The 15,136-nt window shown below is 31.2% G+C and overlaps 3 protein-coding genes and 1 non-coding gene across 4 annotated transcripts; 1 reads left to right on the top strand and 3 right to left on the bottom strand.

The window, feature by feature from the left end:
- Positions 1-635: 635 nt before the first annotated feature.
- On the top strand, positions 636-1,466 carry MRPL15 (mitochondrial 54S ribosomal protein mL57; the record flags this gene model as incomplete). The annotated part of the gene is made up of 1 exon (XM_004179292.1): positions 636-1,466. One exon carries the CDS (start codon positions 636-638, stop codon positions 1,464-1,466), a length of 831 nt encoding a protein of 276 aa, XP_004179340.1.
- Positions 1,467-1,920: 454 nt separating this feature from the next.
- Positions 1,921-8,997, bottom strand: SPA2 (Spa2p; the record flags this gene model as incomplete). The annotated part of the gene is made up of 1 exon (XM_004179293.1): positions 1,921-8,997. The coding sequence occupies one exon, from the start codon at positions 8,995-8,997 to the stop codon at positions 1,921-1,923; it is 7,077 nt and encodes a 2,358-aa protein (XP_004179341.1).
- Positions 8,998-10,308: 1,311 nt separating this feature from the next.
- TBLA0Btrna5H lies at positions 10,309-10,380 on the bottom strand. Its single transcript has one exon. It is a non-coding gene; the product is annotated as a tRNA-His (tRNA).
- A 2,284-nt stretch (positions 10,381-12,664) lies between these two features.
- On the bottom strand, positions 12,665-14,359 carry TBLA0B10060 (alpha-keto acid decarboxylase family protein; the record flags this gene model as incomplete). Its single annotated transcript, XM_004179294.1, has 1 exon — positions 12,665-14,359. The coding sequence occupies one exon, from the start codon at positions 14,357-14,359 to the stop codon at positions 12,665-12,667; it is 1,695 nt and encodes a 564-aa protein (XP_004179342.1).
- Positions 14,360-15,136: the final 777 nt, after the last annotated feature.

The raw sequence follows: 15,136 nt of genomic DNA on the forward strand, positions 1-15,136 counted from the left end.
ACTAGCTATTCCAAATTTGTTAAGAATGATTTGTATGGCACTATTAGTGACACAAATTTTCAAAAAATAACAATAATAAATAGCCTTCTAATTATACATTGTTAAATTTAGTATTTATTATTTTAAAACATTTGAAATAAAAAGTCTTGTATTAGTTTAAACAAACTAGTGTCATCCAGTTTAAAATTGCGTAATTACAAATTATTATATCTACAACTTATGTACCATGAAAGATCGCTTTTGTAAAAGTATTAATAAATAGCTACACATTATATTTAAAAATCACTGGATGATTTCTTAAGCTTAATATTCCAAATAGTCAACTATATTCAAATATTCAAATACTCAAATATTTTTATATAAAAAAAAAAAAAAGAAAGAATACATTTCATTTTTGAATTAGTTTGTTCTTTACCCGCTTTTCTTATAATAGGGTTCAACTCAGATTTACCCTGGAATATTCTTACACAGCTGTTTGCCGTTCTTAAGGGAAAAAGATAGCGTTTTAAAAAAAAAAAAAAAATAAACAAATATAAGCTTTAAAAAAAAATAGATAGACTAGAAAAAAAAAAAATAAATTGCTAAACTTTTGAACTTACAAGAATCGAATCGTTTACGTCGTATTTCAATCAATCATGAATAGACGTTTACCGAGCAATTTAAACTCACTACTTCTTAGGTGTTCAAACGCTTCTCCTAACATACCTTCGATATCTCTAATTTTTCATCATCAATATCATTTACCTTCATTTAAATATAATCAAAACAGTGGCTTCCCTAATAATAATAATATAATATCCAATACTCAACTATGTACTATAATTTCAACTCGTTCACTTACCTATTTACATGCAGGTAAGAGAATCAATGGGTTGAAAAGAGATCCTTCAAGTTTTTTAATTAATCCACATAATTTGGTTTATACAGACCTAAATGATGACAATTATTATAATAAAATAAAAGAATCCTTAAATTTAGAAGCTTATAATATTGGGTTAACAAACGACCTACTATTACAAATATTCACTCATAAATCATTTGCACATGGCCAAAAAGCCTATAATGAAAAATTTCAACTATTAGGTACACATTTTTTAAAATATTATACTTCGGTATATACAGTTACACAAGTTTCAAATGACCAGGATCAAAATCAATTAAAATTCAATAGATTAGGAAGTCTAAGATCAAAATTATTAATTGATAAAACAGTTTTATCTAAATTTATTGAATTAAGAAAATTAAATGAATTTATTTTTTGGAAACTAAGAAATCCATTAAAAGATTTAAGTTATAATGGTTCTGACAAAGTTTATTCTTCCGTTATAACAGCTTTGGTTGGTGGTATTTTATTGACAAAGGGTGATAAGAAAGCAATAGAATTTATTAATGGCGAATTTTTAAATGATAATTCTAATGAATCAACTTTAATCTCTATTGTTAATGATAAAAATTATAAGAAATAATGTTCGTTTGATTAATGCCTGGTTTAAAAAGAAAAAATAATAAATTAAAAAAAAAAAAAAAAAATAAAAATAATAAGGTCAAAATAGAAGCTATCAGTTTTGCAAGCATAATTTACCCCAAGTTGCACAATTCAAAGTGCTTGTTTTTTTGGAATTTGTTTCCCCAATATTCATTCCCCTCATCGCCTTCTCTTACTATTCTGTTTTTTTTTTTTAATATTCATAATTAATTTTGATTGTATATTATACATACTTATACATATTTGTATATAATTATTAATCCATGTAAATAGGAACTTGAAAATGTCATACTTTATTCAAAACTCTCTTGTAGAGTTGCGTCTGTTAACACGCATTTTTAGGATAAAAGTCCAATATTAATATACACTATATATAAATATAAATATATATAATAAAAATACATGCGATTTTACTCCAAGTAGTAATGGATTATTTAAACAATTTGGTGGTTACGATCATCAAGTCTAGAACTCAAGTATTCAATTTCCTCTTTTAAACTTGCTTCTTCCACAGATTTAACAAGTTCTTTAGTACATTTAGCAACATCAAATGCTAAACCTGCTAATCTTTGTTTAAATTGTTTGTCAGCATAGTCTTTATCACCTTGTTCATTAGTTAAAATGCCATCTATATTTAGTTGGCATAATGTAGTCATACGAGTACTACAATCTCTCAAACTTTGAACCACCCAGCTACCATGTTCCTTCAAATTAGCATTTCTACTTTGGTTCATAGATGTACTTGTTGCATCCGACATTTGACAAATAACTTGATTAATGGCATTTGCTTCCACTCTTAAGTTGCCCTTAGTTGAGTTTGGTTGCTTAATAGATGTTAATAATGATTGAATAGTGGAGATGACTTGAACTGTTTGATGTTCTAGATACAATAGTAAATCAGCTAATGTATTATCTGGGTTTTTAATATCAAATGAATCAATGTCAAATTCATTGGAATTAGAATCAACTTCATCCATATTTTTTTCATCATCATCATCATCATCATCATCACCATCTGAACTATTTTCTTCACTTTCAGATTCTTCACTTTCAGATTCGCTCTCTTCAGAATTATTATTATTTTCTTTTACCACTTTATCACTATCGTTATTCATTATTCCCATATTTTCATTTATATTGTTTTTTGGAATGAATTCAAAACTTTCTTCATTACTAATTTGATTTGTAGATAGTTCACGTTCTTCATGGTTACTTTTACTAATTAATGAAGGATGTTCTTCTAAATGAATAGCTTTATTCATTATTGAGGGATGATATTCTTTATAATTTAATGAAGATGGGAACTTCTCATTATTAATTGAATATTGATCTTCTTCCTTGGTGGTAATATTTATTGAAGGAATCTCATTGCTACCGACCATATTCATTGAAGAATAAGTGTCTTCGTTTTTAATTTCATTTCTTAATGGAATAAATTGGAAATCATCACTGTCATCTGGATTGTTACTATAAGATTGCATTAGTCCAGTTTCTTTTATTTCACCTTGGGATTCATTATTTAAAGGCACAAATTGGAATTCTCCACTATCATCAATATCACTCACAGTTATATTTTCAGATGAAACAACTGGAATATTAAAGTTTGGATATTCTTTCTTAATACTATTAGCAAATGGATTTGATGGTTTTAAACGTTTTAACGAATTAATTCTATCAATTGATTTTAATCCCATTTTCTGAATATTATTTCTAATATTATGACCTTGTTGTTCTTCAGCTGTAACTGATGGATTCAATTCAGGGTTGGCAGAAACGAAGGATGATTCGGAATTTAAATCATTGATTTCCATTTGAAGTTCTTTAGGTTTTGTTGGGGATGGGTTATTAAATATATCTCTTGAATTTATATCTCCAACATCAAGATCATTATGATCTTTGGCAGTAATAAAGGTAGGTGTAATATTTTCAGCAATTTCTGGTCCATTTTCTGGTAGCCTTTGTATGACTGCTTTAGAATTCTCCATATTATTATAATTAGTGCTATTATTATTATTATTATTATTATTATTATTATTATTATTATTATTATTATTGGACGAGATGCTCAAACTTCCAGAGTGAGGACTTGGCAATTCAGAATTTGAGATTTTGATAAAACTACTATTATTTTCAATAGTTGTGATATCATTTTTAATTACAGTTGTATTTAACTCATCGTTAAAAGAACTTTCACTCACATCAATTTCCTTCCCGGTATTTGTTGTATCTTGTAAATTTGAAGAATTGTTGGTATCAACTTCGTCATTAATTTGAGGTTTGAGAATTTCCTTATCATTATTAAATTCAAAAATATTTTTAGATTGAATAGAAGTTTCTGTAGCCTTATTTGATGAAAATTCGTCAGTTTTGTTAGCTTTATTATTTAGGTTTTGCAAAGTACCATTAGAAGGTAAATCGATTGGGTTCGAGAATTTTCTAGACATTTCACTAACACTAACAGAGCTACTCATACTACGCATATTAATTGATCTATTTGGTTTAGCAGATGTGGTTTGTTCCCCACCATTTGATATAAATTTTTCAGTTAAATTCTTTCTGGTTATATCTATGTTTTTTCTTAAGGCCTCTGAAGTAGGTTGTTGCTCTCTTTCAGATACTTTGGAAGAGAGTTGAGCAATTTTTTCTCTAACACTATTTTTATTTTCAGTATTAGTTAAAGTTGATAAGGTAGGCTTTTTATCTACAACCTTTGCAGGTGATGAATGGGCATCAACAAATTCATCTAAACTACCTTTAGTGTTTCGGTTAGAAGTAACAGTGGAAGACATAGATGCTCTATTATCAAATTTATTGAAACCTTCTTCAAATGGATTTGGTGTGTTTATCATTTGAGAAGGAGAATCCTCTTTTTCTTGTTCAATATCCAGCTCACCAGTAAAGTTATCAGATATTTCAATACTAGCTAGCCTATCTAACTTGGCGGAAAGATTACCATCCTCACTCTCAGAAGATAATCTTTGAAGTTTAGTCATTCTGTTAGTGGTATCAGGTACACGTTGTTGAGTTCTAGTCGAAGACGTCAAGGTGGAGTTAATCTGTGAAGCCTTTTCATCGATAGGTTTAATATCATCAATGGAAGTATCAAAAGTTTTATCTATCTTATCTGGACTTACGGTAGACGAAAATATTTTTGTAGAAGTATTCGAGATAGTTTCATTCAAGTAATTATTTTCGTAGTCACTGGTAAATTTTGAATTAGTATTTACTCTGCTGAGCTGATCTTTATGGTTCAAATTATTCAATGTGTTACCATTGGAAATTACTTCTTTGTTTCCATAAAATTGATCAGTTACTGCTTGTTTAATAGGTGAATCAGAATCAGCATTTACTTGAACAAATGGATCTTTGTTGCTTAATTTGCTACCATTTGAAAGAATCTCCTTCTTTTCATAAAATTGACTAACTGATCCTTGATTAGTTGGGAGAGTTGAATTGGTGACTGAATATTTCTCAGGACTATCAAGTTGTAACCCATTTGTTAATCTTTTAATATTATGTGCATTATTAGAGAGTTTACCAGGTGAAGCTTCATTGCTATCGACACTTTCTGATATAGATGTTTTTCTGGAACTTTCAAACGTATTGTTTGCTGATGATTCAGAAGAAGTTCTTTGTCCATCAGACATAGAAACTTCGGATAATTGTTGGGTTAAGTTATTCAAAACTTTATTTGATTTAAAAGTTAATGTGTCATTTTCAGAGGGAGAAGGTTTATTAATAAAAGTTTCTTCATTAGATGAAGAAGTTGAATTAATTTTTTGACCGTTGGAATTTATACGATCAAATTCAACATTATTAACAGTTTTTGAACTGATTGGATTTGAAATATCTTTAGACATTATTTGACTATTCTGTGAACCCTCAATTATTTTTGGGTTTGTAATAGAATTGAGAGCAGGGACAATATTGATTTTAGTTGGAGTAGATGTTGGGTCTATATCTAATTCAGAAGAAGTTTCACTAGTTGAAATTATTGGTATAGTGGCGGTATTGTGGGTGGTGTTTATGGTATTATTACTAGCAGCATCAACAATAGTATCGTTAGAGTTCAAGTTAACGTCATTGGGAGAATTCATATTTGAATTGTTTGATGTAATTCTTTTTGAAGTATTTGAGTTTGCATTATTTAGTTCATTGTTAGATATAGCTTGAGGTGTATCTTCAATTAGTTCGGAGGAATTCTTATTTACGCTAGAGTATATTTTTTGTTCTTCGGATTGTAGCGCCATATGAGTTTGAGAGTCGTTATCCTTTGCTGTGGTAATAATTGATTCATTATTAATATTTAATACATCCTTTGGACTATTACTAGTGGTTGGAGATGAGATAGAATTTGGATCATTGACATCTTGTTTTCTATCAATGGCTGGAGTTGATGTAGAAATCGAATTAAAATCAGCTCTTTTATTATTTCTTTCAGGTGTCTTCCCTTCTTCAGGTGAAACATTTCTATCCAAGTTTTTTTCTGATAAGTTAGAAGATGTAGCTATGTTTGTAGTTATTTTAGAGTTATCTGTTATTTTATTTTGTAATTCTGGGGCAGATCCAGTAGGAGTCGATAATGAACGATTGGAACTTAAGGCAACTGAAAGATTCGGCTCATCAGATCCTATAGATACGGATGATGAATTATGAGAAGAAGTTGCTCTTATTTTTCTGTTTATTGGTGTTTGTGGATTAAAATTTCCACTTTCGCTACCTTCTTTGTTATTTGAAGTTGTTCTAGAATTAAACATTGATGAAAACAAGTTTGTACCAGAGATTTTTCTTGCAGATTGTGGTTGGATTTGTTGAGAAGAATTGATCTTTTGGGTTAGCTTTAATGGTTTTACAGGTGACATTTCCATGTGGCCATCTTCAGAATTATCAATTAAAGTTGGCTTAGGAATATCAAGTGATGATTGACTTAATGATTCGTAGGAGTCATTTGCTGTTGGCTTTTCTATGGAGTGTGAGCTCAGATCATTGCTTTTTGGAATTTCTGTGGAGACAGTACTTGTAGTAATAGTAGGTAATTCATTTGTCAGTCTTAATTTAACCTTATTAACTAGATTGCAAAAAGCAAAGATTACATCAGCAATAGCAGCATTAACGGTGATATTTGGTAACACATCATCATACACACAAAAATATCTTATGGAGGTAATTAAATGTGAAAAGGAAGCACGAAGTAAGATGGCTTGATCGTTAGATTCTTGGGATAAAGATTCGTCCAATACACGTTTAATGATGTTTGATAATGAAGACAAAGCTTTAAATAAGTTCGACCCCATTTCTTTACTTTTTAAATCTGTTTCTTGATATAAAGTAAATATTATAGAATGAAAAGCTTGTAATTGTTGGAGAGTTATCAACCCATTGGAACTAATATGAGCTTTAACCATATCCTGTGTAAGTGATTTGTTTTCACTATGAAAATTCATTAATAAAGATTTGGTGCCATCTTGTTCAGTAATTTGTTTATTAATGGATCTTTCCGAAGCAGTATTTTTTCGTAGTTGCAATTCTAATTCAGATATATGTTGTCTTAAGGTTTCATTTTCAATAGAAAGGTCGCTCAGTTGAGTAGACATTGACATCATTTCGTTTTTGAAGTTTTCATTCAATGATAGAACAGTACTTGATTCAGAAGAAGGTGCTCTCTGAGGTTGCATGCTATCATCGTTTGTCTCATTAGACTGTTTGAGTTGTTGTGCACTTTGAAAAAGATTTTTCATATTTGCCAGCTCTTCTTGTAATTGCATATTTTTCAAATTTAATTGGGAATATTTGTCCTTTAATGAATTATATTCATCTTCATCTATGTTCAAAGAGGCACGAGTGGCAATAGGAGTTTCAATATATCTATCAGAGGGAGTATCCTTAGAGGGGATGATTGGTGTATTATCTTCTGAGTTTCTTCCTTCTCTGTAGCCTATGACATTATTTGAAACATATTCATATGCTGGTTCTTTTATCTTTTGAATAATGTCTGTTTTTGAATCGTCATCTGCAGAATCATTATTCATATTAGTGTCATCGAAATTGGTTTGATTTGATGGACTAGATCTTGAAGCATTGTGATAAGTATCCGCTTTGTTATCATTTTCAGATATTAATTTGGGTTCCACAGGTATTATGTTATTTGAATAATTATTTATATTTCTAGTATCGGCGTCTGTTACAATTTCATCACTGTTACCGTCTAAATCTAGAATTGGATTATTATTTGTATTCAAATTATATTTCTGCAATTCCTTATCTAAATCAGCCAATTTAGTATTGGGTGTAGGAGCATCATGATGAGGTTTCAATGGCAGTACAGGACTCATTTCCTTTTCACTAAAATTTGTAGCTGGACTTGAGAGTTCTAGTTTATTAGACATATCATTCAGAAGAGGAGTGGAGTTGAAATCATTTAGATCAGGAGTATCATTTAAGTTATCACCAAATGAGTTATTTGAAATGGTATCTAATTGAGGTTTGTCATTTATGTCACTCTTTATATTTACAGAAGCATTGTTACCCAAATTATTTTGAATGCTATTTTTCATTGTACTATTCTTTAAATTATCATTGGTGATTGTATTTTCATTTAAATGATTATTAGGTGTTGTGCTAATAGTTGACTCAATAGGTGATGTAGTAGCAATTGGGCTATTATTAGGAATTGAGTTGATAATCAAATCCTTTGTATTATTAGTATTAGTATTGGTATTAGTGTTGTTGGTATTTGTATTGGTATTAGTATTAGTATCGATATTTGTATCTGTATTATTTTCACTATCATCTTCATCTTCTGAGGAAGACCAATCAATAGAAGCCTTTTGAGGTATAACCTTTGAAGGTTGAATTGAAGAGTGTGGTAACGATGTTACTGGTGATGGAGTTCCATCGCCTATTGAAGTTGAAGGTCTAGCATCAATTGGAGAAAGAATTTTTGAAGGATTATTAGTATTATTGTTTTTGTTAAGATCAGAATTATTTATGTGGGTATTAGGAATTTCAATGTTCGAATGTTGAGCATTCTTATTATTAGTTGAAGTATTAAGGTTGATTGGGTCGTTACTACTTGTATTATTGATTATACTACTAGAAAGAGAAATATTTTTTTGATGAGTGTCTGGGATATCCGGATCAGAATTATAGCCTCTTCTTGTAATTTCATATAAGATATCATTTACTAAATCTCCAAACCTGGACTGTGACAAATTAGCCAATTTTTGTCTAGCTTGATTTCTCTTCATATGAAAAGTTGCCTTTGGTAATAAATATTCCGGTTGATTCTGATCTTCATCGATTCTTCTTTTCAATTCATCGTAAACATCGGTGCCTAATTCATAAAATTGAGCAGCAGATAACTTTAAAAGTTTACCACGAGCTTTTTGAGCTCTTGATGAAGTTGTTTGAGCATTATTCAAACCAATCACATCTGAAAAAGTTTGTAAGGCTTGATAATAGGAGAACATATCTCGCTGTTGAGCCTTTGAAAACTCTGTAGAGGAGGACATCGTTGTTTGATCGTATGTATTCTAATGGATATGAAGCAATTCTTAAGGATTTATGTGTTTTCTTTCTATAATGTTTTTTTTTAACTTGGGTAGCTTACTTAATGTGAAGTTGTCTATATTAAATAATGTCTATGAGATGATATAAAAAAAAATAATATTGATATGATTGTAAATATAAATGTTTGGAGTAAACAAATAATTTGTCTTGTTGTGTTGAATAGTGTGGCTAGAAAATTCTCTGTTATGACAATTTTCTTTGTTTATTTACAAAACACTTAGCAATGAATAAACATGAGATGGGTTGAAATCTTGACATTCTTTGGCTTCTTTTTTTTTTTTCGTTTTTTCCGATGGATAATGAAATTTTGAATGGAAAAACGCGTAGATTCCTGAAAGATGTGTGTGGAAAAGATAAAAGAAATCTTGCGACTGACGCGTCGATTAAAAGGGGTCAGCGTCACAAATAAAATTTGGTTCACGTCATTTATTACCAAAAGTCGTGTTCATTTTGAGAGTTGTGGATAATATAATATCATTTCCAGCGTATCACCTGTTTTAGGAGAAAAGTTTTTGTAATCAAAAGGTATTATTAGAGAGTTCTATTCCGAATAACAAAATTAAATTCTATTTTACCCTCAAAATATCGTAATACTGCATGCTTTTTCTTGCTTTTATTGCTTTTATTGTTGTTGTTTTTTTTACTTTTCTTGATATTTTTCACAGGAAATCTTTCCACATCAAGATGAAAAGATAAACATCACCAAATTAGGAAGCCACTTTAGGGATAGGTGTTTCTATCTGTTTGTTTGTTTTAGAACATATAATAAATTAGAAATATTTCAGAAATATATTTCATAGGTTGGAGTTAAAATGTTACTTTTTACAGCGTATAAGAAGCGGATCTAGTTCCTACGAAATGGTGCATTTACTATTAATATTAGAACAAGTTTACTGTGGCATAAGAGTTTCTTGTACCTTGATTATGGATAAGGTACCAACAGTTCTCAATTTTGTTTCCATGAGGTTAAATGTGGTTATAATATTTGACTAATTTCCCTCCAATTTTAGTACCATTTGGTTTAACAAGTATATCTAGGCATTTTTTTCCATTTTCTTTTTCTTTTTTCATGGTGATTTGATGTAAATAAATTGGGGAAATATGTAAGGCCGATATACGTAACTGGAAATACTTTACTAAGAGTTATAGTAACAGTTTGAGGGAAACGGGAAAAAAGTGTAAAACAAAATAAAAATTTTATGAGTATTTTCGATCACGTGATTTGGAAATTTTCAGAATAAAAAGAGAAGAAATGCCATCTCCTAGAATCGAACCAGGGTTTCATCGGCCACAACGATGTGTACTAACCACTATACTAAGATGGCATGTTTTTCGTGAATGTTGTGGCATAGTGATACTGTCAGTACACTGTGCCAAGGGTTAGGAGCTTACAAGCCCTAACTAAATCAGAGACGTTCGCGTCAACATGTTGCGACGCGTAAACTCGCTTGTATATAAAGCAATGCCCATGAGGCATCTATATAGAATTACACAGAATAAGATAAGTAAGTTATAGTTATAAGAATAATCAGGGTTATAGTCATCTGTAAAATACTAGCCAGATCACTATATAATAAATGTTTTAACAACTAGTATGTTTATCATGATTGGGGAGTTTGCAATATATTTTTAATAATTTTTAATTGGATTTCATTCTTGTAGAGTAAAAAGTGTGTATTCTATTTTTTTTTCTTGTACCAGTTTAATACCGAATGCTATTCTAATCTTTTTATTTGTTGATGAATGTCAACCTTCTGTCATGTTTTATATTTTGTTGTTAAAATGATACATATGAAATTTACTTTTATTAAAGTCATCCTTTACCAAAATAAATATTAATTCAATCAAGTAATAGCCTTCTAACTCGCATTAATTTATACTGGCATTTAAGAAAGTCTGATATTATTTAATAACGACCCTTTGATGTAATATTGGATTACTTCCTTTACACACTTTATTTATAAGCAACTATACTCATTTACAAAATATATATATATATACATAAAGCAGTAGATATACTATTTTAGAATCAAAGAGAGTATACCGTGAATATACGTTGCTAATAAAAACCCCAATTAGATAATTAATTGTCGCCAAATAGACTACAATAGGGTATATTAAGCTTAAGAGACATACAACGCTTATGAGGGTAAGTAGGTGGAAAATTTTTTTACCTATAGACAACGATGAATTAGCTTAACTTCTCTTGTCCAGAACAAAATGTATAAATTTCCAGCCTTTCATTTGACACCTAACCCTTATATTTTACGTATTTTATCTGCTTTTTATTCCTACACAGAAGGGTAGAAGGTTTCTATATTTTCAAATGCTTATTAAAACAGAATTATTCTCTAAATAATGACTGCTAATAACACCAATACAAAGGATTGGTTCTCTTTAATATATGGTTTCAAAATATAAGACTTTCTTTCCCTTTTAAATGCAATAAACGTGTATGAAAAAACATAAAAATACAAAAATTAGATCTCAAAAAAAGGTTGGTACGTTCTATATTTTGTTTTGGAAAATAGTTGTTAATTCAACATCGTCAACGAATTAGAAGTTCATTCAATTTATTTAATTATTTTACCCTGGAACTAATGATTATTAAATCTAGAATTTATGGTCAGTATACTCTGTAACTTTCAAATTTTATACTAAATTACTGACCAAAAAAAAAATAATAATATAATTGGATATGTTTTTAGCATCACCTTTGGACATTATAATTTTTTAAACAATGTATCTGTTGTCTTATGTATAAAGACCCCAAATATTCAACACAAATATTCTTGATCATTAATATTTTTCATATGATTTAAAAGAAAAATGAATATTGATATAATTGTACTGCCGTTTATATATTTTCAGGAAACACTTTAAATCGTATGAGATTACTAAATTCCATTCATCTTCTGTGCTACATTTCTTCTTACTAAAAATTATGAGAGCTAACTTATTAGACTAAATGATGAAAAAAATATGAAGTAAATTGTTTTTATTACATATCTTTATTTAAATATACATCTTGTGGGGGTTGCTCTAAACTAGCTCTTCTCCTGAATTAGATTTAGACTTAATTTAACAAATAAATTATTCACGCGATTCTTAAATATTATTTTATCTCGTATTAAATACAAGAAAAGTGACCTTGTTATTTATTAGCTTCTGGAGTAGATTCTCTTAAACAAAATAATGAGCATATCCATTTCCAACTTTTGATTAGACATACTTAATATTGACTAATTATCACCTCAAACCAGTAGATCAACTTACTTCCAAGTTACATATTTTAATTTAGAAATTACTTATTAATTTTTAGTAATTCCCTTATTATGAAGTAATGAAATGATTAATAAGTTGCCCTAAGCTTGGGAATTCTTATTGAATATCCCACAATCTTGTACCTTTGAGATTGTTGAACAACTTCATGTTGTTGAAAGAGAAAATTCCAATATATTTAGTATCAAAAGTTTAAAATGGTAGATTGATAATGTAAAGTTTCGTATCAAAAGCGATTGATTATGCGTACAGAAATTTATTAAAATAAACTATAAAATTATGATATATAAAGATTAAATGATATTATACTAATGAAGCAAAATGAGTTTAATCTTGCTTAGCATTGATAGCAGCGGTCAATTGAGCTTGAGCAACCAAGTTAGATGGAGCATCCATGACTGGCAACATAATTTCGATCATTCTGATCTTAGAGTTCTTGTTGAAAGCCTTGTCAGTGGTCAATTTGTCCCATTCACCAGTAGTGGCAACTCTAACAGCTTCGTAATCTTTAGCACCGAAGGTTGGTAAGATTTGTAAGTGGTTCCAGCCTTGGATTTCGTTGTATTGAGCAGTTGGACCGTGAATCAACTTTTCGATGGTGTAACCGTTGTTGTTTAAGACGAATAAGTATGGTTTCAAGTTCCATCTAATCAAAGTGGAGATTTCTTGAACAGTCAATTGTAAAGAACCGTCACCAATGAACAAGATAGTTCTCTTGTCTGGGTTGATTTCTTCAGCAGCGAAAGCAGCACCTAAAACACAACCACCGGTGAAACCAATGGAACCCCATAAGACTTGGGAGATACCGTAGGTGTCCTTTGGGAAAGTGGTTTGGTTAATACCGAAAGCGGAGGTACCGGTTTCAGTTAAGACAATATCACCTTCTTGTAAGAAGTTACCCAATTGGTTCCATAACCATTCTTGCTTCAATGGAGTTTCAGCTGGGACTGGTTTGTTAGCTGGGACAGCGGCTGGGACAGCAACTGGCTTGTAGTCCTTAATATAGTCACCAATCTTGGCAATCAATTTTTCCAAGACGAATTTCATTTGAACACCTTGGAAGGTAGCGTTCTTGATCTTCATGTGGTCAGAGTGGAATTCAACAATGTTCTTAGTTTGGTAAGCGTAAGAGAAAGAACCAGTGTTGAAATCGGATAACAAAGCACCGACAGACAAGATTAAATCAGCGGATTCAACGGCTTGTTTAATTTCTGGTCTAGATAAGGTACCGACGTAAACACCACCGAATCTTGGGTGTTTTTCGTTGATAGAACCCTTACCCATTGGGGTGGTGAAAGCTGGGAATTGAGTGATGTCAATCAATTGTTCAGTTTCCTTCTTGACGTTGTGTCTGGAAGCACAGGCATCAGCAATGATGATTGGGTTCTTGGCGTTCTTGACCATGTCTAAGATGGTTTCAATAACTTCAGATTCAGATTCTGGGCAGTTTGGTTTCAAAGCCAAGTCAATTGGGGTTTCCAATAAGGAGGCTGGGACCATTAAGTCAACCAAGTTAGCTGGTAAACCTAAGTAGACAGTTCTTTGGGTGACGTAGGTGGTTCTGATACATCTGTCAATTTCAGCTGGAGCGTTAGCAATGTCGGTGATCATAGCAGTGGTTTCAGAGATTTCAGCAGACATTCTGTGGAAAGCATCGAAGTCACCGTTACCTAAGGTGTGGTGCAATAATAATTTCTTAGCTTGGGAAGCAACGGATGGAACACCAACAACGTGTAAGACACCGACGTGTTCAGCGTAAGAACCAGCAATACCGTTCAAAGCGGATAATTCACCGACACCGAAAGTGGTGATCAAACAGGCCATACCCTTGATTCTGGCGTAACCATCAGCAGCGTAAGCAGCGTTCAATTCGTTGGCGTTACCAGCCCATCTCATACCTGGGACTTCGTAGATCTTGTCTAACAAAGACAAGTTGAAATCACCTGGTAAACCGAAGATGGTTTGGACCTTAACTTGGTTTAATCTTTCGAACAAATACTTACCTAAAGTAATTTGAGACATGATGGACGTTGTAGTGCTGGGGAGATGAAATAAACAAATAAGAAGAATCGGAGAGCCTGAAGGGTTATTACATAGATAGAATGGGTGTATTTATATATGTTTGAAATTCCAACAACATGTTAGTGCACAATTGCAAAAAAGAAAAAAAAATTAAAGAAAAAAAAAAAATTAAACAATTAATTGAAAAGCTGTACATGAAACTCCAAATAGAACTGCAAATAGAGATGCAGATAAAAAATGAAAAGGGCATACAACTCCAGAAAGAGAGAAGGGCATCAGCTTCAGTATTATAAAGCCTATGGGTGAAATGTATGAAAACAGTAACACCTCCTGCCCACCATACAGCTAGATAAAGGCCTGAGCCATTTCTGAGGCTCGTTGATCATACCAGGTCGAGAGCGAGTTCCAGATCCCGATCCAGTATTGCCAGTACGAGTACCATAATATCAGCAGTATGTTGTTACCAGTTATTAACCAGTAGATTATCAATCAATATACCCAGTGGTTAACCACGCGTTGAAATTTCTCACTATAATATTTCTACTACAGTTTTTTTTTTTTTTTTTTTCTACTTGTATTATTACTGTATTTTTCACTATATTTTTCACTTTTTTCTTTTTTTCATTGTTTTTCTGTTCCACTTCCTTAAGTGAATGGTGTTCCGGTTAGCAAGAATGAACAGAAATACCTGCATAGACAGAGACGTAGAGGTAGTATCCCAGAGAACCCCGTAGGCACTCGCGCATGCAGCGACGGGCTGAGCGCAGTCGCTTCGGT

Source organism: Henningerozyma blattae, chromosome 2 (genome assembly GCF_000315915.1).
Source record: "Henningerozyma blattae CBS 6284 chromosome 2, complete genome".
NCBI classification, from domain to species: domain Eukaryota; kingdom Fungi; phylum Ascomycota; class Saccharomycetes; order Saccharomycetales; family Saccharomycetaceae; genus Henningerozyma; species Henningerozyma blattae.